Source organism: Cordyceps fumosorosea (assembly GCF_001636725.1).
Source record: "Cordyceps fumosorosea ARSEF 2679 chromosome Unknown scaffold_2, whole genome shotgun sequence".
NCBI classification, from domain to species: Eukaryota; Fungi; Ascomycota; class Sordariomycetes; order Hypocreales; family Cordycipitaceae; genus Cordyceps; species Cordyceps fumosorosea.
Window position 1 is genome coordinate 1,388,756 of NW_017387302.1, and position 25,963 is coordinate 1,414,718.

At 54.2% G+C, this 25,963-nt stretch overlaps 9 protein-coding genes across 9 annotated transcripts; 6 read left to right on the plus strand and 3 right to left on the minus strand.

Moving 5' to 3' along the window:
• Positions 1 to 519: 519 nt before the first annotated feature.
• On the plus strand, positions 520 to 1,793 carry ISF_01594 (pre-mRNA splicing factor cwc2; the record flags this gene model as incomplete). Its single annotated transcript, XM_018845201.1, has 2 exons — positions 520 to 1,117; positions 1,174 to 1,793. The coding sequence occupies 2 exons, from the start codon at positions 520 to 522 to the stop codon at positions 1,791 to 1,793; spliced, it is 1,218 nt and encodes a 405-aa protein (XP_018707967.1).
• Positions 1,794 to 1,951: 158 nt separating this feature from the next.
• Positions 1,952 to 2,962, minus strand: ISF_01595 (Urease accessory protein UreF; the record flags this gene model as incomplete). The annotated part of the gene is made up of 2 exons (XM_018845202.1): positions 1,952 to 2,694; positions 2,767 to 2,962. 2 exons carry the CDS (start codon positions 2,960 to 2,962, stop codon positions 1,952 to 1,954), a joined length of 939 nt encoding a protein of 312 aa, XP_018707968.1.
• A 460-nt stretch (positions 2,963 to 3,422) lies between these two features.
• Positions 3,423 to 5,408, minus strand: ISF_01596 (Spindle-body formation-associated protein; the record flags this gene model as incomplete). The annotated part of the gene is made up of 2 exons (XM_018845203.1): positions 3,423 to 5,257; positions 5,351 to 5,408. The coding sequence occupies 2 exons, from the start codon at positions 5,406 to 5,408 to the stop codon at positions 3,423 to 3,425; spliced, it is 1,893 nt and encodes a 630-aa protein (XP_018707969.1).
• Positions 5,409 to 6,107: 699 nt separating this feature from the next.
• Positions 6,108 to 11,001, plus strand: ISF_01597 (Serine/threonine-protein kinase, GCN2; the record flags this gene model as incomplete). Its single annotated transcript, XM_018845204.1, has 2 exons — positions 6,108 to 6,314; positions 6,367 to 11,001. The coding sequence occupies 2 exons, from the start codon at positions 6,108 to 6,110 to the stop codon at positions 10,999 to 11,001; spliced, it is 4,842 nt and encodes a 1,613-aa protein (XP_018707970.1).
• A 487-nt stretch (positions 11,002 to 11,488) lies between these two features.
• On the minus strand, positions 11,489 to 13,545 carry ISF_01598 (general amino-acid permease GAP1; the record flags this gene model as incomplete). The annotated part of the gene is made up of 4 exons (XM_018845205.1): positions 11,489 to 12,551; positions 12,602 to 12,811; positions 12,868 to 13,075; positions 13,146 to 13,545. The coding sequence occupies 4 exons, from the start codon at positions 13,543 to 13,545 to the stop codon at positions 11,489 to 11,491; spliced, it is 1,881 nt and encodes a 626-aa protein (XP_018707971.1).
• A 2,029-nt stretch (positions 13,546 to 15,574) lies between these two features.
• On the plus strand, positions 15,575 to 16,363 carry ISF_01599 (Ubiquitin-conjugating enzyme/RWD-like protein; the record flags this gene model as incomplete). The annotated part of the gene is made up of 3 exons (XM_018845206.1): positions 15,575 to 15,640; positions 15,705 to 15,788; positions 15,851 to 16,363. 3 exons carry the CDS (start codon positions 15,575 to 15,577, stop codon positions 16,361 to 16,363), a joined length of 663 nt encoding a protein of 220 aa, XP_018707972.1.
• Positions 16,364 to 17,251: 888 nt separating this feature from the next.
• ISF_01600 (ubiquitin interaction domain-containing protein) lies at positions 17,252 to 20,237 on the plus strand (the record flags this gene model as incomplete). Its single annotated transcript, XM_018845207.1, has 7 exons — positions 17,252 to 17,344; positions 17,405 to 17,461; positions 17,521 to 17,605; positions 17,657 to 17,860; positions 17,908 to 19,248; positions 19,307 to 19,569; positions 19,617 to 20,237. 7 exons carry the CDS (start codon positions 17,252 to 17,254, stop codon positions 20,235 to 20,237), a joined length of 2,664 nt encoding a protein of 887 aa, XP_018707973.1.
• A 1,486-nt stretch (positions 20,238 to 21,723) lies between these two features.
• Positions 21,724 to 23,085, plus strand: ISF_01601 (Heat shock protein DnaJ; the record flags this gene model as incomplete). The annotated part of the gene is made up of 3 exons (XM_018845208.1): positions 21,724 to 21,803; positions 21,988 to 22,726; positions 22,792 to 23,085. 3 exons carry the CDS (start codon positions 21,724 to 21,726, stop codon positions 23,083 to 23,085), a joined length of 1,113 nt encoding a protein of 370 aa, XP_018707974.1.
• A 901-nt stretch (positions 23,086 to 23,986) lies between these two features.
• Positions 23,987 to 25,606, plus strand: ISF_01602 (hypothetical protein; the record flags this gene model as incomplete). The annotated part of the gene is made up of 1 exon (XM_018845209.1): positions 23,987 to 25,606. The coding sequence occupies one exon, from the start codon at positions 23,987 to 23,989 to the stop codon at positions 25,604 to 25,606; it is 1,620 nt and encodes a 539-aa protein (XP_018707975.1).
• Between the last annotated feature and the right edge of the window lie 357 nt (positions 25,607 to 25,963).

Genomic DNA, 25,963 nt, shown 5'->3' on the forward strand with positions numbered 1-25,963 from the left:
TTGTTACAGCCTGGGAGCGTGATAAACAACCACTCTTAGAATGGTCATCTGCAAAGAAGTGACGCATCTGATCTCTCTCTCTCTCTCTCTCTGAAGCTTGGGCTGGTACTCCTTTACATTGTGGTGACCTAGCATTTTAGGCCGATACTGAGGCGAGCAGTGACAACATGAATGTGGAGCGCCGACGGTAGGTAGTGAATGGTGCTCTATTAATTTTAAACATGCTCATGATATCTATTCTAAACTTTATGAATCTCTAAAATGAAACAAGCTTTTACAGAAATCGGAGGGGGTAACGGCAGGGCATTGATTACAGACGACAACGCAACTTGACTGTCTGTGGTGGGGCTTTGAGTAGTGGCGGTTGTTGGCTGCATTTGGGATGCCCCAGAACTTTTTTCGACCAGCCATCGTCGCGTGTGTCGCAACATTTTCTCAGCATCGCACTTTGTCTACCCCAACACCAGCACCGTCACCGGCATCAAAGTCCGATAGAAGCCTCCAAGGCAGACCGTTGATATGGCTGACCAAGAGGCACAACTGGCCCTGGCCACCGCCACGGATGCCGCCGGCGCGAACCCGACCTCCCAAGAAACCGCCGTCGCCGCGCCCACGGGGAAGAAGATGGTCAAGAAGATTATCCGCAAGAAGCGGAAGCCCGCGCGCGTGCAAATCGACCCTTCTCTCATCACATCGGAGCCGCCGCCCCAGACTGGCACCATCTTCAACATCTGGTACAACAAATGGTCTGGCGGCGATCACGACGCCAACGCGCAGACCAAGGCCAAGGGCCGCTGCAACATCGCCTCCGACGCCGGCTACACAAAGGCCGACAGCCTCACCGGCAGCTTCTTCTGCGTCAGCTTCGCCCGCGGTGTCTGCGCCAAGGGCGTCGATTGCGACTACCTCCATCGCCTACCTGGCGTCTACGACCTCTTTGGTCCCAATGTCGATTGCTTCGGCCGCGACAAGTTCTCCGACTATCGCGACGACATGGGTGGTGTTGGAAGCTTCATGCGTGTTAACAGAACCGTCTACATTGGTCGCATACATGTCACGGATGATATCGAGGAGATTGTGGCTCGTCATTTTGCGGAATGGGGCCAGGTCGAGCGCAGTACGTACAGCCACTTGCCACGATAATAAAGCTGAAAGCTAACCGCAACTTCACAGTCCGGGTATTAAATCAACGCGGTGTTGCCTTTGTCACATACACCAACGAGGCCAATGCCCAATTCGCCAAAGAGGCAATGGCCCACCAGTCGCTCGACCACGACGAGATCCTCAACGTCCGCTGGGCCACGGCCGATCCCAATCCCATGGCGCAGGCACGCGAGGCCCGCCGCATCGAGGATCAGGCTGCCGAGGCCATCCGCCGCGCCCTTGGCGACGAGTTCGTCGCCGAGATTGAGGGCAAGGACCCGGAGGCGCGCAAGCGCCGCAAGATTGAGAGCGGCTACGGCCTCGAAGGCTACGAGGCACCGGACGAGGTGCACTTTGCGCGCGGCGCCCATGCTGTAAACCCGCGCGGCCGGGAAGGCTTTGAGCTGGAGGACCAGCGACGGCTTATGATTGAGAGCGGAGAGGCAGCGGCGGCGGCGGCGGCGGCGGAGGGTGATGCGCCGGGACAGGAGCAGCAACAGTACGAAGACGAGCAGAGCGGGGGCATTTTTTCGGGGAGCACATTGGCGGCGCTCAACCGAGCAAAGCTCTCTGTACCGTCGAAACCGAGAACGGCCGCCGCGGCCGGTCCTCTTGTATCATATGGAAGTGACAGCGATGACGATGAATAATGGCGTTTTGACAAGTTTTATTACTACTTATACAGGAAAAGGGATATTCATGCTTTAAATACAAAATGAAACCACCGTGATACCACAATACAGATTCGTTCCTCCCAAGCTCCCAACACCATGGCTCTGATGAATGCTTGATCATGCGTTTCTCCCCATCAACTGTTAAAGATGCGCGAGTACAAGACCTCGTGCCGCCCGATCCATAGGTCCATGACCGGCACGCTCTGCCCGGCCTCCTCCACCGGCGTGTCCCACTCCCTCTCAATGACCGCGTTCATCATGTCCTGCACCGCCGCGCCCGCCAGCACCTTTTGCGCCTGGTACGGGCCGAACATGCTCGCCCGCACCGCCGCCGACACCAGCGCCTTGACGTGGCCCAGCATGAACACGTACGCCGCCTGCCGCACGCTCAGCCCTACCGCCGCGCACACGGCACCAAACAGCGGCGCGTAGTGGCCCGAAGCGAGCGGTGGCAACCCGTCGACCACGGCGGTGCTGCCGCCGCCGCACTCGCGGAGCAGCGCGGAAAAGTCCCGCAGGGCATCGACGGCGTCGCCGAAGAAGCTGGCGCTGCGGAGGGAGCGCTCCCAGACGGAGAGGAGGGCGCGGCCCTGGGCGGTGCTGGCGCGCCGGCCGACGGTGCAGACGACGGCGGCGTCCTGCTGGTCGTCGAGGGAGGCGAGGCGCGAGGGGTCGCGGTGGGCGGCGAGCGCGAAGGGAAGCGTGGTGGCGGCGAAGGAGGCGAGGGAGAGCGGGAGGAAGGCGGAGAAGGTGGCGGAGGGGCCGCGCGGCGCGTGCGCGAGGAAGGACTCGAGGCCGGAGGAGAAGGCGAAGGCGCCGACGGGCAGCGCCGAGTCGGAGAGGAGTAGCAGGAAGTGCGTGGAGGACGTGGTCGGGGCTGGCACGTGGGTTAGCAAAGCTGCAGGGGAAACAACAACAATGAAGATATAAAAATTCTTCCGCAACGTACAGTAGACTTGGGGCGGGATAGTGAGGGCGGCGAGCTGGGTCGCTGCGTCGTCGCCGTTTGGTGATTGTCGCTGCTGCTTGGGGTTGGTGGTGGTAGCGTCGCGCAGGCGAATGCGCGCCGCATGCAGCTCGGCCTCTAGTTGCGCAATCTCATCTTCGATGGCGTCTAGGCTGGTGTTTGGCTGGTGCGGCGACATGAGCCGTCCACGGAAGATAGGAACGGAAATGTTGGTGGGAGAGAACAAGTTTGGGAAGAGCGCTCGTCGCTTCGCCGAAATCGCTTATCGGCCAAGGTTGGTCTGCCCTGGCCAACAGCGGGCGGACACCTCCGGGACCTTTCTTCGCATACCGCTGCGGAAACCAGAGAGTCAATTTGTGCCGGAGAACCTGTCATTTACCAGAAGTAAATCTCGCGTCCATTATCATTATCGCGATCGAGTGCGATAGAAACTTGAAATTGTCACGTGTGCCCGCCATGCCACAGCATTCGAGTAGCCAACCGAGGTGCGGCGATAACGATGCAAATATCCATGTTCATTGTTCTCGGTGACTGAGTATCCAATCATGGCAACGCCCAAAAACTCCTCGCTGATAATATACATTTGGCTACCCAAAAACAAAATTCTATGCCGTGCCCCGAACCGCCCGTCCCGCATGCTACTGCACGGGCTGCATGTTCTCCTTGTCCATGGTCCGCGCCCTCGCCCTCTTCTTCTCCGCCATACGTTTCTCGATCCGCGCCAGCGCCGCCGCCCGGCGCTCGGGCGGCAGATTAATCCCGCTCGGGATCGAGATGCCCCCATGGCCCTGTCCGCCCTCTTCCGGGCCGCCCAGCTTGGCGAAGCGGCTCCGGAGCAAGTCGATTGCATCCTCGCCGTCCGACTGACTGGGCCGTCTCCGTCTCTCCATTTGCTCGTGCGCGGACAGAATTGCTTTCTTCTTCTGCGCCGCAGGTGTGACGCCGCCGTTTTCTATCCGCCGGGCCACATCCTCGCCGAGATAGTCCAGATTTCGGGGGGACCTCGGGACAAACTCTTGCCACTGCCGTCGGTCATCCGCCTGCCGACGCGAAACGCACGGCAGGCGCTCGGGGCTTGGAGGAGCATCCTCGCGGAACTTTTCACGGAGCGATCGCGATTTCCGCTCTCTGGTAGGAGCGTGTGGTTTGCGACGCCGATCGGTATCCAAACTGCATCGAGCAGGTTCGGCTGAGACAACTGGATCGTCCAAATCCTCTAGACCTGCCGCATCGGTATTTCCAACCATATCCCAACTCTGAGGCCGGGGCTTCTCTGCTTGCGTAGATTTGAGAGCCTTGATTTCCATCTTTAGATCAGCAATCTTGGAGTGTGCACGTGTCACGACGTCGCGCATGTCGGCATCCTGTCTTGCCGATTCTTCTCGAAAAGCATCAAATTCGGACCTCAGAATCAGCAACTCCTGATCCTTCATCAATGACTCCTCCTTGAGCACTCGGAGCTGGGCGCGTAGTTCCTGAGTTCGTGAACTTTCGCCCGGCGCGTCGTTCGCGCTGCCCGGCTTTCCTTGAGCGGCCTGCAATTTGGCTTTTAGTGAAGAAACCTGATCACGCAATGTCCCCATTTCGCGCAGTTGGCTTTTCGCCTGCCGCAGCTCGCGCTGCGTCTCGGCGAGGGCCTTGTGAGTCGCGGGCGACGCACTTCCCTGTCGGCGCCGCCGTTGGACATCCGCCCTCTGTTCCCTGTCGCGCAGCGCCTCCTCGAGTTCCGCCTCAAGCTTCTGCACTTGCTCCCGGTACTGAGTAGCCAAGGTCGTCTGTGAGGTCAGCTTGTCCAGCAGCTCGACTGTCGCGTCGCCATCCTCGGCTTGCCGTGCGGAAGCAATGTTTCTCTCATTTTCCGCAATCATCTTTTCCATTTTGAGCACCTTGAGCTGCTCGTCGCGCAGACGCTCCGCCAGCTGCATCGTCTCGGCATCCCGTTGCTTCGCGTAAGATTTTGCAAGTTGCTTATACTTGAGCAATTTCTCCAGCTCAACCTTGGCATCTTCGTGGTATTTTTCGAATTCTTCTTTCCAGTATTTGCCAGACTGAGAGTGAGGTTCATTTAGGTCGAGGGTCATGTCGGTAGCTGGCTGCTCGCCATCGTCATCCTCTTCCCAATCATCCTCGTCGTCTGGAAGGCGGGAGTTGACTGCGGTAGGGGCATTATTCTTACTGGATGTTGCGCTCGACTCTTGTTTGTTAATCGCGTTCGCTGCCTCTGCGACTGGTTCTTTATCGCTAGAGACATCGTATCCGAATGACACGCGTTTCCGCCTCGCCGCACCGGTACCAGGTGTTAGGAGAATGCCGGCAGGTTTTGATGGGGTATTTGAGTCTTTATCAGTATTAGAAGTCGTTGTGCCTCGTCTTCCAGGTCGTGCAGCTCGAATATCGTGCCGTCGAGGGGTGCCAAACAAGGCGCTTTTAAATGCTCTCGCAGCGAACACGGGGGCTGGCGTGTCGGGTTGCTCTAATTGCGTAGTGTCAGCTGTGCGCAGTTTTGTCAAAATTTCTGTACGGTATTATTTGAAGGAAACATGGAGCCATTCGGTGTTGAACGCACCGGCGTCATTGACCGCGTTGGACGCGTTTTCGCCGCGCTTGAGCATCCATCCAAGCATTTTGGTATGTTGGGGGCACGACGGCTCAATTTAGGGATGGCGAGGACCGCTTGGGAAGTTTGATAGCATAAGTATATATGTGCATGAGAAGGTGTAATTCAATCAAGGAAGCAACATCTGCGGCTGTTTGAAGGTGTCGACGTTTGGTTGCTTTGCAAGTGTTTACTTTGATCGGCAGTATTGGTACTGGCATGTTTTGTTGCTTGCAGTTGAAGGTCTTAGCGCGTGCCACAGCGCCACTTGCTCCCTGCGCCTTGCCGAAACAGTGGCGCGGTCCCTGTAGCTCACCGTGGTGTATGTACTTTAGTACCTACTATATGTAGGACTTGAGTGGTTGTTCGTGGCGGAATGCTCTTTGACTAAAAAAGTTGACAAACCTTATTACAAACTCGATTGAAATTAATCATGGCACAGATCAGCTATATTTTCTATTTAGTCTTTCTATTGTTACTGGGGCCGCCCGTCACAAGCTCAGCAGCGAAGTCCTCGCCCAGCTCCAAGCCTCCAACTCAGCTCTGCCCCACCATCTTGGAACCCCGCTATTCTTCAAGACGTCAACCGCAGGGCTTGTCGCTCTTCCGCTCGACATTCCTCATACCAACTCCATCAATAAACTTACGATTACCGAATTCAATATGGCGACTTCAGCGTAAGCCATCACGGCTTTGGCTGTGATACTTGCCCCCCCTTCACGCAACGATGGCGTGGCAAGCTACTCGCGCATGGAAATCGCCACCCGTTAATCAACCCAAGGATGACTCAAGCTTCCCTGGGCTCAAGCCCACCAGCCCAGAGGCTACCAACAAAATTGAATATGAGGAGCTCCAGCAGAACGAACTGCTGGCCCTAGAAGCTATTTATGGAGAAGACTTTGTTCAACATAGCAGCACTCACAGTGCCTGGCAAGTACGAGTTCTCTGATCAAGTGTCTTGTACAGACAATGCTAACCGCTAGTAGAAAGCAGAACCATGCTTCGACATACGCATCAAAGCTCCGACGGACGAAGACTTTGCAATCACCATAGGATTCGTTCTAAATGCTACATATCCTAAGACCCCCCCTATCATTACCATAAAGGAGCAAGGATTCCTCCGCGAGTCGACACAGTTCAAGATCCAAAAGTTTATCGAGACACAACCCAAAGTCTTTGCCAAAGATGAGCAAGAGATGGTTGACCAAATTGTCGAAGGTATCCGCGAAATCCTCGAGGAGGCTGCCCAAGCAAAGGTTGCGGGTAAAAACCTTCCTTCCCTCGAAGAAGAGCGCGAACGCCACGAGGCCGACGCCGCTAAAGCTGCTCAGCGGCAAAAGGAAGAAGAGGATCGCAAGCAAAAGGAAGTGACAAAAGAAGAAGAGAGGGTTATTGCTGAAATGCTTCAGCAGCAGCTGGATCGCCAACGTCAAAAAGCAAAGGAGTCTCGCCAGAGTCGCCGCCCTAACGGTGCCAGTCAGCTGCCAAGTGCACCGACTACCGAAGCTCTCGACGATCGTATCGACTTTGACCAATTCTGCAATTCTGTCGACAAATCTGGAAATCAGATTATATTCCGATCCGTGACAGCAAAATGCGACGAGCGCCACGGCAAAGTGTCGGCTGTCTATACTGTCCGGCCGGTTGTACCTAGTGGAGTTTGTAATCAGACGCTTGCGTTGAAAGAAGCTACCCTGAAATCTTCTGGTAAGGAATCTCAGGATTTCAGAAAGCAACTGCAATCTCTGGAATCGCGTCTCCAAGACTTGAAAACCACCAAAAGGATTGTCCATAGGCAGATTGTCGAGATTCTAGATTTCAAGGTCCAGGGTGGGATGCCTTCCGACCCTTCTGCGAGCAACGCGTGGACAGTTAGAATTCTGATGCCACTCGCTGAAAAGGGCCCTCTGGAGGAACTGCTGGAGCTGGCCGGAAACCTTGAAGTGAGCAAGGTCAAGTCTTGGACGCGAGATTTACTCGATGCCCTCAATTACCTGCACAATAAGAACATTGCACACCAGTGTATTCATGCTGGAAATATTCTATTATTCAGAGAATCCACTGGCGAGATAGTTCCGAAAATCGCTGATGGATGGTACCAGCGCGAGATTCACACATTGTGTGAGCAGAAACAAGGTCCGCCGGGCGTCAACTCTGCCAAGTCTGCGTACTGGCTTCCACCAGAAATTGCTGCCGCATCCAAGCCTGTCTATACGTTCAAAACGGATATTTGGGACTTTGGTATCGTCTTTGTGCAGATGATCTTTGGACTTGACATACTGCGCAAATACTCGTCGCCGAAGAACTTGATGGAATCTCTCTTTCTCTCACAGCCTCTGCAGGAGCTTGTCGGGCGATTCTTCAAAGAGGACAAACAAAAGCGTCCGCGTGCCTTTGAGCTTGGTTCTAGCGAGTTTCTCGCAACTGACGCCCCGGTTCTCTTTGACGACTCCTCAGCTGTCATCTCAAGTGTGCCATCCCTTACTTCTCTGCAAGCCCCACCGATGCGCTTGCGACGTGACTCGCATAACAGAGGAGCTGCGATATCGAGATACACGGAAGATTTTGTAGAAGAAGGTCGTCTCGGAAAAGGCGGCTTTGGTGAGGTCGTGAAGGCTAGGAAGAAACTCGATGGGCAGATTTATGCCATCAAGAAGATCACTCAGCGCTCACACACCTCATTGACAGAGATTCTCAAAGAAGTTCGACTGCTCTCCCAACTCAGTCACCCTGCCGTGGTGAGATACTACAATACTTGGGTCGAAGAGGTTGCCGACTTCACCGACACTGAGGGAGAGACATCGGCAGATGACTATACCGCAGAAACCCGTGAGACTGAATCCAATGGTCTGGAGATACAATTTGCCACAAGCACTGGAGGACTAGATTTCATGTCATCCAATGCACACATCGAATTCGAGTACTCTGAGAGCAGTGACGAAGATGGAGACGAAGATGAGACTGAGGGCGACGACGACAGCTCTGCATCTGACGATGAGGACGCGCACAATCCTGGCTCACCTGTTAAGGCAAGGCAAGCCGCCCAGATGCGTCGAGCAAGGTTTCAGAAGCCATATCGAACGATTCTTTACATTTCGATGGAGTACTGCGAGAAACGAACACTGCGTGATTTGATTTCGCGCAACTTGTATCAAAATACTACTGAGATTTGGCGGCTGTTTCGCCAGGTTCTGGAAGGACTAGCCCATATTCACGGACTAAGCATTGTCCATCGCGATCTCAAGCCGGAAAATATTTTCATCAGTAGCAGCGCCGATGGTATCGACAATGTCAAGATCGGTGACTTTGGCCTTGCCACCAGTGGCCAGTTCTCAATTGACAAAGCCGCTGCTGCCGGACATTTGGAAACAGATGACATGACGAGAAGCATTGGTACTGCGTACTATTCCGCCCCAGAAGTTCGATCTGCGGCGCATGGTATGTATAGTACTAAAGTCGACATGTACTCGCTGGGAATCATTTTCTTCGAAATGTGCTACCAACCCATGATGGGCATGCAAAAGGCTGATGTCATTGGGCAATTGCGACGACAAAAGCCAATCTTGCCAAAGGACTTCAAAGCTGCTGAAAAGTCAATGACGGAAATAATTCTGTCCCTGGTCAACCACAATCCAAAAGAGCGACCTTACAGCGCCGAGCTACTGAAGAGCGGCAAGCTTCCAGTGCAAATGGAGAGCGAAACAATTCGGCGTACTTTGGCGGGCCTGGCAGACCCAAATTCCCCATACTATCGCAAAATGCTGTCGACGCTGTTTACTCATCCTGTCGAAGCCACCAAAGATTACGCTTGGGACATGTTCGCGAACGCACCGACAGCATCCGAGCTCATAATAAGACACACTGTCAAGGCACAATTGACCTCCATCTTTCGCCGCCACGGTGCAGTCGAGGCAACTCGTGGTGCCATCTATCCAAGGTCCTCTCAATATGGAGACAACGTCGTGCAGCTTCTTGACCAAAACGGCACAGTGTTGCAGCTCCCATACGATCTAATGATGGGGCATGCAAGAATGCTAGCCAAGAATTCTAGTGGACCAATAGTGCCGAAAACATTCGCGTTTGGTAGTGTCTTCCGCGATAAGCAAGATACAGGACAGCCGCAGATGTTTGGTGAGGTCGATTTCGACATAGTGAGCACTGATGCTCTGGATTTGGCCTTGAAGGAAGCAGAGGTATTGAAAATCATCGACGAGATTCTCGTCGCCTTCCCATCTCTGTCGGCAACTCCCATGAGCTTTTATCTTGGCCACTCCGATCTTCTGCAGTTGATTTATGAGCATTGTGGCATCGAACCGGCTAATCGCCGTGCGACTTCGGATGTTCTTAGTCGGCTCAACATTCACAACTTTACGTGGCAAAAGATTCGAATGGAGCTTCGGTCCCCTGCCGTGGGTCTTTCTGCCACCAGTGTTGACGAACTCCAGCAATTCGACTTCAGAGATACACCGAACAAAACATTTGCGAAGCTGAAAAAGCTTTTCGAGGGCACAGATATCTATCAAAGAGCCTCGCCGACCATTGCCCACCTGAAGGAAGTAGCTGAGTATGCAAAGCGCTTTGGTGTGAGAACGAAGATTTACATTAGTCCACTTAATAGTTTGAAAGAAAACTTCTACAATGGCGGACTGATGTTCTCGTGTCTCTACACCAAGAAAGTCAGGGACGTGTTCGCTGCCGGGGGTCGTTACGATGCGCTGATTAAAGAGCAGCGGCCGAAAATGGGCGGCAATTTTGACGAGCGCCACGCCGTGGGATTTAGCATTGCCTGGGAGCGTCTCGCTCGAATCCCCAAAGCGGGCGGCAAAGCGTTTCTCAAGAAAGGGGAAGATGACTCAAACAGCCTAGCCAGCCCCAAACGTTGCGACATTCTCGTCGCAAGCTTCGACCCGGCCATGTTGCGATCGTCTGGCGTCGAGCTGCTTCAGACACTGTGGGCTCTGGACATTAGTGCCGAACTCGCCAAAGACTCGCGCTCGCCGGAAGACTTGCTTCAGAAGCACAGAGACGATAATTACTCATGGATCATAATCCTCAAGCCCGAATCCATGCTCAAAATCAAGTCGCTGTTGCGGAAGGACGTTGCCGATATCGACATTCCCTCTACACAGCTACCGGCATGGCTGCGCACTGAACTCCACAAACGTGACACCAAGGGGAGCGGTGGAAGCAGCAGCCGCAAGAGCATCGCCGCCGCGCAGAGCGAGGGTACATCCGGCGCCGCTGTCGAGAGGGAGCGCGAGCAGGACGTCAAGGTACTCGTCGCGCAGACGCGCAGCAAAAAGTTCAACCGCCGCACCGTCGTCGAGCAGGCGCAAGTGACAGCCGCGAACTTGGTGACGTCCTTCCTCGATGGCCCCATCCTCGCAGTCGAGACGACGGAGCAGGTTATGGCGTTGATTAGCGGCACGCGGCTGTCAGATCCGGAGAGCTGGCGAAGGGTCGATCACAGCGTCACGACGACGGAGAAGAAGTACGTGCGTGACGTACACGATCAGCTCGACGCATGGAGGTTTGCGTTTGATCGCAACGACGGCACGAGGCACTCGTTTCTGTACAACTTTCGAACGGGAACGTGTCTCTATTATGACTTGGCGGCGTAAGGGGACAGGCGTTTTCGCGCGTGCTGGATGACATATCGGGGTGATTGGGGGGGCCAGGCCATGATGATAAATAGAGGGCAGCGGTGTTTCCTGTGAATAACGTCAATTTTTTCTTGGACATTTTCAGCTCGTATGCAATATACACACATTTTCAACCACACTTGTTCACAGACAGTAGATCTGTGTACCAACGTCATCCGATTACTTCCCCTCAACCAACACGCTGAGGCGAGACTAGTTGTTAAATACATGGCACTGCTACAGAGGTTAAGAGCTGCGTGGTGTGTGTGCACGTGTGTGTGCATACCTGTTGCTGTTTGATAGCATGGAATAGAATGATACTTTAGTAGGATCAGAGTATAGCTAATGACTTGAAGCTGCTAGGTATTTTGGATTACATTTCACATTTAAAGTTTAAATTACAAATACACAATAAGGCTCTAGACATATGCCCTCATGGGAGAAAAAGCTAAAACACAGACAAGTCTCAGCATAGAGATCGATAAATGCGCTTCCAAAGCGGCCATTTCCCGTGCGGGTTGGGGTCGGTCATGTGGATGGACTGCGCGCGGGTGAAGCTCCGCCCCGTATCAATGTCCATGGCCCTGGCGCGCAAAACACGCGTCCTGAACCAAAGTTTGTGACCAAAGTAAAAGAGCAGGACGATGGGTACGGCAAGCACCTTGAGAAAAAAGTTCTTGGCGATGCCGGCGGGGGACCCGTCGGTGCGACTTAGCGGCGACACGGCAGTCCAGAACTGCGACGCGACGACGAGCAGGTTGGCGATGAGGCCGGCGTAGGAGCCGACGAGCCCGGCCTGCGACTGGAAGGGCAGGTGACTGGGCGAGTATCCGGCGAGCTTCCAGGCGCGACGGAAGCGGATGTGGCAGAGGCAGATGCTGCCCCAGGTAAAGAGGCTAGACAGGCCGCAGATGGCGATGAGCCAGTCAAAGATCTCGCCCTGCTCCTTGAGGTCGACGAGGAATGCGAGGAGGCCGACAGCTAGCGTGACGAGCACAGAGACGAGGGGGCGCCCCTTGCGATCGATATATGCCAGCAACCTGGGGGCGTGGGATTGCTCGGCGAGCGCCGCGAGGGTGCGTGAGGAGCCGAACACGGCCGAGTTGCCGACGGAGATGACCGCAAGGAGAATGACGGCGTTCATGATGCTCGGCAAGATCGTCTGGCCCATGCTTTCGATGGCGATGACAAACGGACTGGCGGAAGCGTCGACGGAAGACTTGGCACCAAGCAAGCGTGGGTCATTATGGGGGACCAAAAGTGTCACAAGCAGTAGAGCTACGATGTAGAAGATGGCTATACGCCAGAACACTTGTCGAATGGCTGTCGGGATCGACTTGCGGGGGTTCGAAGTTTCGGCCGCTGCGAGGCCGACCAGTTCAGTCCCAGAAAAGGCAAAAGCGGCAGAGACGAGGACGTTGCAAAAGCCTTTGAATCCGTTGTTTGTCGCGCCCGGATTCGCCCAGTATTTGCCACCGATGTAGCCTTCGTTAGGAGTTCCGCCAATGTTGACAACAATTCCAAGAAGACTAGAGGGGTTGTTAACTGTGTTCTGGACTGTCACTGGGGGGAAACGCACATGAAGCCAACAATAGCGGTCACCTTGAGGGTAGAGAATATGAATTCAGCTTCACCATAGCCTTTGATGCCGAAAAGGTTAATAACAGCAATAATGAGAAGGAATATCGTAACAAAGATGGCTTTGCTGAGACTGGCGTTCCAGTATTCCACAGTCAAAGCGCCGGCGATGACTTCCAATGGTAAGGCGACCAACCATTGCAGCGCATAGCTATATCGCAAATTATTAGCAGGTGAAGCAGCGCCATGCCACGTTGTTGTACATACTTCCAGCCCATAGCAAACCCCCAAGATGGGTCAAGGAATCGGGTAGAAAATGCGGAAAAAGATCCTGAGATTGGAAACACGACTGCCAGTTCAGCCAAGCTCTGCATAGTACAGAATTGCATCGCGCCGACGAGCGCGTATGCGATCAGCACCGAAGCCGGGCCGCTTTGCGCAAGATCAACTCCGGAAGCGACGAAAAGACCAGTACCTGGAGTAAGTAGTGTTAGCCTAGAATACAAGCAGGCAACATGGACAGATGATGGCGGTGGAAGACGCACCGATAGAACCACCGATTGCAATCATTTGCAGGTGGCGACTCTTTAGGTCGCGCACCAGCGCCGAGTTTGCTGTTCTTGCGTTGGCTGCGTGTAGGTCGTAGTAGCGTTCAGGATCTCGAGGCATCTCTTCCATGCCCTCGGTAACGTAGTACCCATCCTTGATAACTTGGGGCGACCCCTCGACTTGCTTGAAGCTGTCCACCCAGCGTTGACCGGCAGCTTTCTGACTGGCGTACCGAACCGGTCGCGGAGCAGTAGAAACGGCGAAGGACGTTGTAGTGTTGACGTGGGCCGGGTCCTTGTCAGCATTGGAAAGGCTACTCATTTCGACAATTTCGAAATCTCTGGTAAAAGTAATTCCAGCCTTGGCTGGCGACCTGCTTGGGTCGCTGCCAGGCATGATGCTGGATGGTGGTAGGACAAAGCGACGAGAGGAGGCAGACTACGTTGGTAGATGGAGATGAAAGAAAAAGAACATTTCCAATTTTGACAGAGAAGGAGATGATTTTCACATGAGTGGAATATTCTCCGAGCCTTGGTCCGGGAAGATAAGGGGACTATCTTGTTGATAAATGAGCTGGGCAGACCGGCGGCGTCCTGTCACCTACCAAGACGGTAATGGTAGAAAGGCTTGCATGGCCACAGCGGAGCGCCTGGTCCAGGGCCAGCGCCACCACCGCATGGCGAGCCAACGAATGTTGGCGAAAGGCGCCATGCCGCTTCTTTAGTGCATTGGGGTAAGTTCTCCTGCGGCGCGGAACGGAGACTGCCTGGTTGAGACGGGGCCAGAAGCCCGAGGTGTCTGAATGTGCGAGTTGTCGATCGTGTGATAAGAACTGAAGCGGCAGCCCATTATGCAAAGCTGGGGTACAAGGTACGTTCGGATCTAGCATCATCGACGTTCGACCTTGAATGCCTGCATTGCCTGTGGAGTGGATGAATTCTCGGCTAATAAAGAGGAAGAGAGGAGCGAAGGGGGGTGACCTGGCTTGCTGCATTTGGAACTATTGATGCTCACGACGCCAAGCATACGCCATCCTAGACGAGGTTACGTTGGGCATGCCCTGAAACGGTTCTCACACGAGTCGCGGTGTTGAATCGTCTGGAGCGCAGCGAGAGTTAGCTACTCTAGCGTGATTATTAGGTCTGGGGCAACCCCTCCGATACGGCCATCTTGGACAGTTGACTAACGTAGTTGCCAATTTAATTAGTATTATGAGCGGACATGGGAAGTGAGGTTCTAGAAAACTGGGCATTCCAAGCCAGATGAGGGGCAGCGCCAGAGGAGAAAGTATCCTTGGTTACCAGTACTCAACTAGTTAGAGAGCGTATCCGTGATAGGGCCAAGTCAGATAGATATACCAAGCCTTGGATGGAGCTCCGCGAAACGCCACGGGTTGTTTCAGGGCCAAGATTCGGGGAAGGGGTGCCAACTTATTGACGGGAGTGATGCATTTATTGTGAGGGTTCGGCGATGGTGGCAGGACTGCGCTGTCACACCTGATTGTATAGGCATACGTTGTGAACAGCGTTTGGTGTTTGGTGAATGGATGTTCTTGTGCCGGCGTACAGTACCCAGGGTGCTAATGGTATTATCAGCATTCATTCGGGTGGGCTAGTGAATGATGGTTACCTTGAGTGTAGGCCCTTGCCTGCAGGATTTGTGCGAGGCTAATGGCTGAAAGGGAGAAGGACAAACATTGAAGTGGTGAACAAAGAGTGATGTGGTGCAGTAAAGTGAGGTGGTAGAGAGAAGACAATTGACGAAAGTGATGACCCCAAGCAGCACTGACTTCGACCAAGTCTTAGGGGGTTTTAGCGCTGTAGACCGCTAATTGTTTGCGAGAAACGCCCTGGGACGGACGAATAAGTACCAGAGGTAGGCACCTACCTACCCTACACAAGATTCATTAGCCGGATTCTGATCTGATGCCGTCACTGCCGCTCGCCCTCTCGTCAGTCAGCCCTCGAATCGCGTCGGCCCGCCGGCCTACATCGGAGTCATGTCCTGCCCATGTCCCGTTTTTCTGCCTGACAAACATCAAGCATCTCCCTCCACCGACTCCGGCAACTTGAATTTTACTTTGGCTTTCATTCATCTTTACCATCACACTTGCATCATTTACAACGCGCCCAAGCGCACCTACCTACCCGCCTGTCCTCGCTTGCTTCACTTCTGCCCGCCTTAGCAAGCACGCTTGCAGCCTACCACCGCCTTTGCAACCCAACTTCGAAAAACCACCACCACCATCACCCAACCCAACTCTCCTGCTCTCCGCCAACACTCAGGATCCCAATACCAGCCCACTCTTGCTTCGCTTCCCTGACAATAGCTGGCCAGTCTCGAACCTCAGCCCGTCGCAACGAGAACCCGACTTGTTTCGACCAAACACGACGCCTGGCGCACCCCGCAATCCCGATCCCACACGATGGCTCAAAAACGTCTCATGCAGGAGCTGAACCCGCTCCAGAGGGAGAAATGGCTCGTTATCAACGTGAGGACACCTTCAAAGGCCCAGCCTCGATGCTTGGCTCTTCGGTATACTAATTCCAGTGCAGATGGACGAACATAACATGTTCAAGTGGCGGATCGGTCTCTGGGTCGTCAACCCCGACAGCGTCTTCTACGGTGCATACCTCAAAGTAAGTAGCTGCGTCTTCAAAGGCATGTGTTTTTCGCTACCTACTGACATTATCTTCTGCAGAGCGAAATGCGATTTCCCCACGACTACCCCTACCAGCCACCGACCTTCCGTTTCCTAACCAAGGGCATCACACACCCCAACGTGTACCCTGATGGCAACCTTTGCATCTCCATTCTCCATAAACCGGGCGATGATGAACAGTCAGGCGAAATGGCCAACGAACGGTGGAATGTTCTGCACGGGGTAGAATCTGTCCTACGCTCTGTTCTGCTTCTGATGGATGACCCCGAAATTAATTCGCCCGCCAACGTCGATGCAAGCGTTCTCTACCGTGACGAGCGGCCAAAATACGACGCCCTCGCCAAGGAACTTGTCGCTCAATCACTGAGAGATGCTCCCGAGGGTGTCAGAATGCCAAACACATCCGAGCTCGCTCCTGTGCCTCAAAAAGTTGTCGAAGACGACGAGGACTTTTGGAACCCATCTGAGGAAGAGGAAGACTTTGGTGGCAGCGATAGCAACATGGATGACTTTGAGGAAGAAGAAGACGACGAAGAGGATGATAAGGAGTGAATTTGCCTCGTTCTCGGATGCCGCAAAACTACCTGTGTACGTTGTCTGTTGGCAGCGGAGCCATGAGATAGATATGCACGATCATTGGCGTTTGGTGGGTATTTAGCACTGGAATTCGATATATATTCTCTGGGAAGCATTACTGGATTTTTATAGCATTTTAGATACACCGGGCAGCTGCTCAATTGATGCGATTTGAACGATGTTAGACCTCGGTGTGCATCAGCCATCATCAATAAGGCCCAGTGCAACTGCGATAGAATTTTCCCTGTCGCGCAACGTGTTCAACAGATTTTTTTTAAGTTAGTATGCCAGCCCTCGTGCAAATGCTAATTACTACCTGTATAGGTAAGTATAGCCTCCATTACCATAGCTATGCATGTACATGTATCGGTTAGTATTGGCTTACTAGCACTACTAGGTACTCACACTAGCGCCTTTCTTCCTAGGCTTATTACCCGCTCCAGTCGCGTAGTCAGCCACCGGCTTATGTACCTTACCGCCGGGCAGCCTGACCTGACGACTCGTAGTAGCGCATGCTTGTGTTGCAGCCGACGTCAACCACTTCCAGCTCCTCCATCGACGTTGCGCTGCGAATCCAACACTTGCGGCGTGACTGGCGTCGTGATAGTGTCGGCAATCTGCTGCGCATCTAGTCGATAACTTGCTTTGCTCGCCTCCCATCTTTATTCCTCGGCAACTGAGTAGCACCTTGCTGCCCCTCGAGACTGTCGCAGCCGCCGACCTCAACATCGAACGCAATTCAGCTGCACAGCAACGATCACCGACAACAACGGCTTCATTACATCCGCACGTCTTCTCCAACTCCCTTATCGCATTAGCCCCATGTTTGACTTTTCGAAATATTAAATTCACAAAAGGGCCGCGATGGAGCCTACCGAGGACCAGATCTCGCAAGTCATTGACTTTGCAGGTCTCGACCGCTTGGCCGACCGGGACATGGTGATCCAGGCGCTCAAGGTACTAAACTCGACGACTATAAACTACATAATGCTATTCATTAACTGACCTGCGAGCTAGAATAACGGCGGCAACAGCGAAGCGGTGATCATGAGCTACTTTGATAATCCCGATAGCGTGTGTTTGCCCCTGTGACCCGGCTTCCTCTTCGAGCTAACGTAGGCCGCTATCATAAGTTTCGACAACGCTTTACCATGCAATGGAATGATAGCATGTTTGGCGCAGACCGGAACGGCGAAAATGACAACACCGCCGGCTCCTGTAAGTCAACACGATAAGCTCCTTACCCTGCGGTGCTGACGTGCGCTTTAGCTTTCCACATCGAGGAACCGAATCCGAACCCTTCGTTTTTTATCGAATCCATGGATAACTCGATGCATGAAGGCGACGTCATTGCGGGAGTCACGCCGCCGCCTGATAGGTACAGCCTAGGAGCACCCTCCCGACCTCCTTCCAGATCCAATGCCAAATCCCCCTTAGGACGAATGATAGATATCACGGCCTCCGATGCTCCCAGTATGTATTATGTTCCTAAATTCTGATCCATGCTAATTATGTATCAGGGTTTGTTGACCAAACCGACCAAGATCAGCTTAGCCAAGATATGGAGCGAGCCCTACGCGAATCTGCCCAAGAAGCCGGAATAGCTGCCCCTGGGCAAGAGTCGGGAGTCCTAGAAAACTATGCATCTACACCACATTTTGGGCCCGCGACGAGAACGCAATATGAAAACGATGACTGGGCTATGGTGCGACTTGCCGCTACTGCCAGCAGGGCTTCGAATGCATTACCTGCCTCGGATCGACAGCGAAAGACGGATGCCCCGGCGTTTCTGGTACAACACCCAAACACTGTGGGCTCTCATAAGCTGGGCGGTGTTTTGACAATTCTGCACGAGATTCCCCTAGCACGAAATGCTCTTCTTCGATGCGGAGAACCTTGCGAAGCCTATGGATTTGACAGTGAGTGGTGGCAAGGCAAAAGCATCACACCTGTGCAGTCAGTCCATGTGCAGACACCTGGTAGTGATTTGGAATCGCCACAGGAAGAGGATGCGACCCCAGGATTTGAAGCCGAGATCCACAGGCTGATGGCTTTTCTCGACTCTACCGAGCGAAGCTACGGCTCTTCCAGCATCTTGACGAACATGATCCCGGACCCCGCGACGGGAGTGGAGAAGCAGTTCTACGAGCATCTAGGGCAAAGACATGGAGAGCATCTCCATCCTCTTACCCAAGTCGCTTCACTCACTCTTTTGCATGACGACGGCTCCAGCGACGAACCCAGCGACGGAGATGCTAGATTTGGCTTGCTCGAGATTGAGCATCTGAAAGGTGACTATAATCATATCAAGACGCTCTACGAAGCCTTGGACCATCTCATGTGGAGCGATGTGCTCTCGTGGAATGAGATCAGCGACGAGTCGAAGATGGCTGTGTTCAAGGACATGGGAGAGGTACTGGCCTTGAAATTCGGTGGCGAGGGTCCCGAAGACTCTCTGGATATACCAACCGAGTTCTACCCAGAAAGATATCTCACAACCCGGAAACGTGAAGCAGGTCGCATTCAAACGGCCTGGTGTGAGACGAAACTCGCCATGATGAGAATTGCGCGAGAGGAGAAAGAGGTACGCGAATGGCGAGACGATTTCAATCAGATCTCGTTTAATAAGAAAGCCAAGATGGAAAAGGCTGTCGAACACTGGAAAGTGTTCGAGAAATATCTGCAAAGTGCTGGCCAGTTCGCCGGTATGCAGCAATCCGGCTTCGATACAAATAGATTTCCTGATTACCATGACGCACCTGGATGCCCGTCAGAAATCCAGCAACAAGCGGCGGACAAAGTGGGCGATGTTCTCAAGCTAGTGGAAAGGGTACTGGCAGACGTTGACAAAGCTTTGGAAGGTATGTACGAGTCGTGATTACGATGAAGATGAACACGTCAGCAGCTAACATCTTACAGGTCTAGACGCAGAGCTCGCACGACTCAAGGCCAAACAAAGAAGTCTTGGCCGACTTTTGACGGACCCGGACAAGCCAGATCGACCGCAGCCTATGACATGCAAGAAATATCTGCTCCGTGGTGTTGCAACCGAGCGCGATGTCATATTCGTGTGTCGACGGCAGCAGACAGATTTGGTTGATCTAGGAGATTCGGCGAGTAAACGGGACCAATGGTGGCGTCTGGCTTATGCTCTGGGTGAAGAACATCCAGTCAAGGCTGAGGTAAGGCTCCGAGTCTTGTAAGCTGCCCATGTGCTAATCCTTGGTAGAAAATCGAAATGGAGCGGGTGATGAGAGAGGTTTGGCAGGAGACAAAAACGCCACTCATTATTTATGCTACAGAAGACGCCCTCAGGATCCCAAATGATCCGCTTACTTTACCACTAGAACGTTTCGTCAAAGCGGACAATAAGACGTTCCGCAACGAGCTGAACATGGAGCGGGCCAACAAACAAGAAAACTCACCGCGAGAATATCAATTCTTGGACCCTATTTCACCATCTAAGAGAAAACACCGATCGTCAAGCCCAGATTCACTCGACACTAATCATGCATCTCTGGGTAGCGACGGCGACAACGCATTCGACAATCCCTTCGAAGACCAAGCGGCTAGCTTTAGCGTCCAAGGTGGCAATTATGAGCCACACGTTGTGACCACCGATGACCTACCAGAATTTGCAGACATGGGGCCGGGAGACGGGACGCAACTCGAGCTTGTGCAAACGAAACCAATATACCGTGAGGTGGCGCCTGGACCGCCACAAGAGATGGAGCAGCTCCCGCCGCTGCAGCCGTTCATTGCTGCCTCGGTAAAGGGGCATTCGGAAGAGAGCCCGAAGACGGATAGCGTTAGGGATGTTGAAATGCCGAGCCTGGAGAAAGAGAGTTAGACGTGGATGATGCTAGATATTTGTATAGCAGTGAGCGCCCCTGGTGAGATAGGGGCTTTAAGTGGGATGCGTCGGCATAGTATTAATTATAAACGTTGATTCATGCGCCGAAATCTTCCATTCTGCGTGGTCCAGCTACGGAGGACATAGAAGAGTGGCCTTTCCCCAACTAGGCTTCGAGATCAGTGAATATGGAATCCAGTCGCTAGAGGCTAGGCTTGCTACTCTAGTGAAGGAGGTCCCTGACTCTGTTTGATCAAGTTGCTCCGTCAAGAGTTGTTTGAAAGCTGACGTGATTTTGCAGCGGATTTGAGTCGTACGACTGTTATTGATAAAGCTTTAGAGGAGCACACCTATTATTTTAGAGCGTTCTCTATTCACATAGTATGGTTTTGGGTCTTTGAAGCATTTTCGCTAGTATCTGTGCATAAATCTACTTTGCCAGTGTGAAGAAAGACTATGTCAACACAAGGTATAAATAATATTCGCGGTCTGACAAGGCATAGGAGCCTCACGATAATCTATGTGTCTACATCATCCAGCCAATCATTCGATTTATATTTGTCCAGCTGCCAGAAAATTTGCTCGTGGAATGAACCTCTGACACGCCAGATGACATCACATGGGAGCGATTGGTTGCTGTTGCAGGGCGGGGAAGAAGCCGAAGGAAGCTGGACAAGAATCGGAGCGCTAAAAGTGGTTTGTGAGTTCCGATGGCGAGTTTACTTCTCTTGGTTTTTCAATTTAATTTCTTACATTTTTTGCTGCATTTGTTTTATTGCATGTTTTGTTCGTGGTTGTCGATCCCGATATAATAGTGCGTCATCGCCACACTAGTTGGCGGTCAGGTCAGCGGGAGCCCAGCGAATCTTCTAGTGGTGACGATGAGTGGCCGAGAAGGCTCCACAGACTTCCAACCCCGCTTTTACCGCAGCGGGTAGGGCAGCTATGAGCCAATCACTCGCAACGGTCAAGGCCGCATTCTCTGTCAAAGTACAGTACTTGCTTGGTACACCACACCACACCATCAACTGACAACCGGGGATGATTTTGTGCAACTTTTTGGTGCCCTTGGCCTGCATTTGGTGTGCCTTTAATTGCCTGCCCAACTGCCTCTATCTCCTATCGAGCCCGCTAAAAAAAGCACATCCGTCCACTCAATCCTGTGGTGCCCGGCACCTGCTTTCACCCACTTATTACAACTGACGACTTCTTTGCGCCTCACTGCCACCTTGCTTCCCTCCTTCTTCTTCCTCATTCAACCTCTCCATTCATCACCAACAAAGACATCCGGTACACCTGATCAAATCGGATTCACACAATCCAATCACGGACTGCGTGTCTTTGCATGACATAAAAGACAGCGACAGCTCTGTCCCTCCCCTCACCAAGTTTATCGCACCACATTACGATCGCAGAGAACATTCGGGCTCATTCAACAAAAAATACATCAACCAAGGAGTGCAAATTCCCGCCATCAAGCACCATGGTCAAGGAAACCAAGCTCTACGACTGCCTCAGTATCAAGCCTGAGGCGACTCAGGAAGAGATCAAGAAGGGCTACAGGTATGTTTAACTGGTCAGGCGAAAGCTAATGCGGGGCGATGATGCTGCATCCAGCAGATTCCACCTTGGGCAGCAAAAAATGCTCAACGTTGAGCCCTGCCAGCAGCGCATTTGCTCGATTAGCTCTTCTGCCTTGCCCAACGCCCTCGCCTCAAACCGTGCAGCATGCTAACTTACCCTCTAGAAAGGCAGCCCTCAAGTGGCATCCCGACAAGAACAAGGATGACCCCGGCGCCGCCGAGAAGTTCAAGGAATGCTCCCAAGCCTACGAGATCCTCTCCGACCCCGAAAAGCGCAAAATATACGATGACTATGGCCTCGAATTCCTGCTGAGAGGCGGTGCACCTCCTCCTGAAGGTGCCGGTGGCCAAGGTTTCCCCGGAGCCACCGGAGTGCCGCCAGGGTTTGATTTTGGCGGCATGGGTGGCGGAGGAGGACCCCACACCTTTCACTTCTCAACCGGCGGCGGCGGTCCTCGCGGATATCACTTCTCGGGCGCTGAAAACATCTTCCAGGAGTTCATGCGCCACAACGGCATGGACGGCATGGGCGGCATGGGCGGCATGCCAGGGATGAGCCCCGACGGCTTCCCCTCAATGTATGAATCGTTTGGCAGCCAAGGAAGATCCAGCCGCCAGAAGAATAGGGGCAGCACAGGCGGCCAAAATCGAGAGCGCACGCCCGACATCTCCACTGTACAACGGCCGCTGCCATTGACGCTGGAGGAGCTTTTCAACGGCGTCGAAAAGAAGATGAAGATTAAGCGCAAAACCTTTGACGAGACTGGCAAACGCGTGCAATCGGATAAGATCCTCAACGTGCCCATCAGGGCTGGACTGAAAAAGGGTTCAAAGATTACATTTGCTGGCGTGGGAGACCAAGTTGAAGGTGGCCGCCAAGACTTGGTTTTTATCGTCGAGGAGGTAAGAAATCAGTCGCCAGATGCTCGTCCCCCTTTGTACTGTACAATTACTGACAGCCTACGCAGAAATCACACCTCATCTACGAGAGGGACGGCAACGACCTCATCCAAACAATCACCCTCAGTCTCAAGGAGGCGCTGACGGGGTGGAAGCGAACCGTGTCGACAATCGACGGTAAACAACTTTGCATCGAGAAAGGCGGACCCACGCGGCCTGACAGCGAGGACCGGTATCCGAATTTGGGGATGCCGTTGAGCAAAAAGCCTGGTGAGAGGGGCGACTTTGTCATCAGGTACAGGATCACTTTCCCATCGACTCTATCAGCAGCGCAGAAGAACAAGCTCAGGGAGATTCTTTAAGGGTGCCGCGATTCAGCGGAGATTGGCATTTACAGTGGAGCAAAGATGATGCAAAGACATCTCTAAAGCGGACGGCGTTTCGGTTGATGATTGCTGCATTGTTGCATTATTTTCTCTTGTTTATACCTACGAATGTTGTACCTCGGCTTTGTTTGGTATTTGAACGACTTGGGTTTTGTTCTTGTTTTTTAGCATAGGAGATTCTGCCACCTCGCATGGTGGCCTCATTTAAAAACGCTCCCCTTGCAACTGAGCCATAGCATCGTCCCTGAATGTGATTGATGTGATTGAGTATAAATGTAATGTCTCAGAAATAAATCACGCCAGCTCGGCTGCCAGCTGACCTAGTTGGCGATTTATCGCACGGGAGGCTACATCGTGACATGTCCACAGCCAACTACGAAGTACTAGTTAACTATGTATGTAGTTAGTTTGGAGAAACCTACTGTTCCATTCTCCTAGCCAACCGCGTTAATAATCACTGGAATGAATGCAAGCTGACAGCCAGCCGACGATACCTGGCAAAAGCACGTCAGGGTACGTACATACATACATGCCTTTGCCAAGTCGGAATCTCATGGCAGCCAATCGGCGTGACCCCAAGTCACAAGCTAGATTAAACTGCACTTTTGAATGCAACGCGACACCAACCAGAGCTGCAGCTTGATTCAGCCCAAATACGAGCAGGCTGCCTGCAGTGGTTAGCTTTCGTTTCTAATAATATCACGTAGGATTCTTCCTCAATCCCTCTCCGCATCCCGTACCTTTTTCCGAGACAGGGTTGATTCCCCCAGACAGGCTCATAAGATTGCCCATTCTTCCCTCCCTCGCTCCCCCCGCACTTGACTTGCTACTGTCGCGTGCTCACCTGCCCAACTCCTCCTTCATGAGCAAACGCACAATGGCGCCTCGATATACCATTGCGCTGGCCTCCGCGCTCTCGCTGAGCGGCGTCATCGGCGTCCAAGCCGCCGCAGTGGCATCCCGCGACGAGACGTCCCCTCTGCAGATCCCGCGCATCCAGGTCGACCCGTCGCGGTACATCGACCCCAGCTTCGCCGCCTTTTCCTTTGACCAGGCCTCCTTCCTCAGCTACGCCTCCAGCCCCGACGGCAGCAAAAACCCCAACGCGCTCTCGCAGAACCTGGTCGACGCCGTCTCCTCGCGCACCGGCGGCGCGCCGCTGATCCGCCTCGGCGGCGCCGACGCCGACTACGCGCGGTACGTCGCCAACCAGAGCGCTCTCATTCTGCCGCCGCCTAGCGACACCCCCCGGCGCTTGGGCGGCACGACCGTCGGCCCGGCGTACTGGGACGTGGCGGCCCGCAGCTTCCCCGGCGCGCGGTACGTGGTGCAGCTGCCGCTGGCGGACGCGGACATGTCGCACGCGGCGGGCTGGGCGATGGCCGCGGCGACGCGCCTCGGCCTAGACCGCGTGCACAGCTTCGAGCCGGGCCACGAGCCCGATCGGTACCCGGCTGCGGCCGGCCTGGGCCCGCCGACGTGGCAGGGCGCGCAGAACAACGGCACGTACGTGGCCAACTTCCTCAACTACTGCGACAGGGTGGCGGCGGAGCTGGCGCTGCCGCGCGGGACGCGCAGGTTCCAGGCGCTCGACACGGCGTCGCACCCGGGCGGCGATGCGCAGCAGGACGTGTTCGCGCTGAGCCTGAGGTCGGTGCTGCAGCAGGGGCTGGACAACCACCATGCGGTGCTGGACGTGGCGCGGCACTACTACCAGACGGCTGCAGGCGACAAGGGCCAGACAAGGCTGGAGACGGGGCTCATGAATCACGGCGCGGTGGCGGCGCGCTTGGAGGTGTTTAGGGACGACTTGGAGTTCCTGGCCGGCCGTAGCGGCACGCGCCTCCCGTACGTCTTGTCGGAGGTCGGCACCGCCCTCGGTGGTGACGGCGCGGCCGCGTGGAAGGACGACGCGACGCTGGGCGCGGCGCTGTGGCAGGTCGACGTGCAGCTGTACGGGCTGTCGCTGGGCATCTCGCGCTTCCACATCCAGCAGGACCTGCGCGCCGGCGGCGGCCTGTGGCTTCCCGGCGTCTCCGGCGGCGACGCGACCGGCGAGGTGCTGGCGCGGTTCTACGCGCAGCCGTTCGTCGCCGACGTGGTCGGCACCGCGCGCACCGTCCAGGTCAAGAACGTGCCGCTGGAGCCCAACATCTCGGCCTACGTGGCGTACGAGGCCGGCGTGCCGCGGCGCGCGGCCGTCGTCAACCTGCAGTACTGGAGCAAGTGCCGCTCGGAGGCCACGAGGGTGGCGCGGTGGGTGCGCGTGCAGGCGCCGGCGGGCGTGGACAGGGTGCGCGTGGTGCACCTGACGAGCCCGCAGGGGGCGACGGCGCGGTCCAAGACGGTGACGTACGCGGGGAGCCAGTGGACGGCGGAGAGCGCCGGCAAGGAGGTCAAGGGCGTGCGGAACGACGGGGATGTGCTGACGGTGGCGGGGGGGACGGTGGACGTGCCGGTCAAGGCGAGCGAGGCGGTCATTGTGCACTTTCTGTAGGACGGAGGACGGAGATACGGTGATGCGGTGGTTTTATGTTGATGATAGGTGATGGAATTGGGAGACGGGCTGAGGTTGTGTGTGGGTGATGCGGGTGAGCATTCCTATGCTGGAGAGTCTCATGCTGTGAAACTGTGCACATACGCGCCCTTGCAGCGCTCATCTGAAAACATGGGTGCGAATATATTTATTAATACATCAGTTGATTGCCTCGGGGCTCTATCTCCGTTCTTGATGATGGGTAACATAATAGTCCTGAGGGGGCGCCGTCAACGGCCGTTGGTTAAACGGTGTCTATGTGAGTAGGAACGATTTCTGAGTTGGCATTCTTGGTTGAAAGGTGGAAAGTTTATCGGG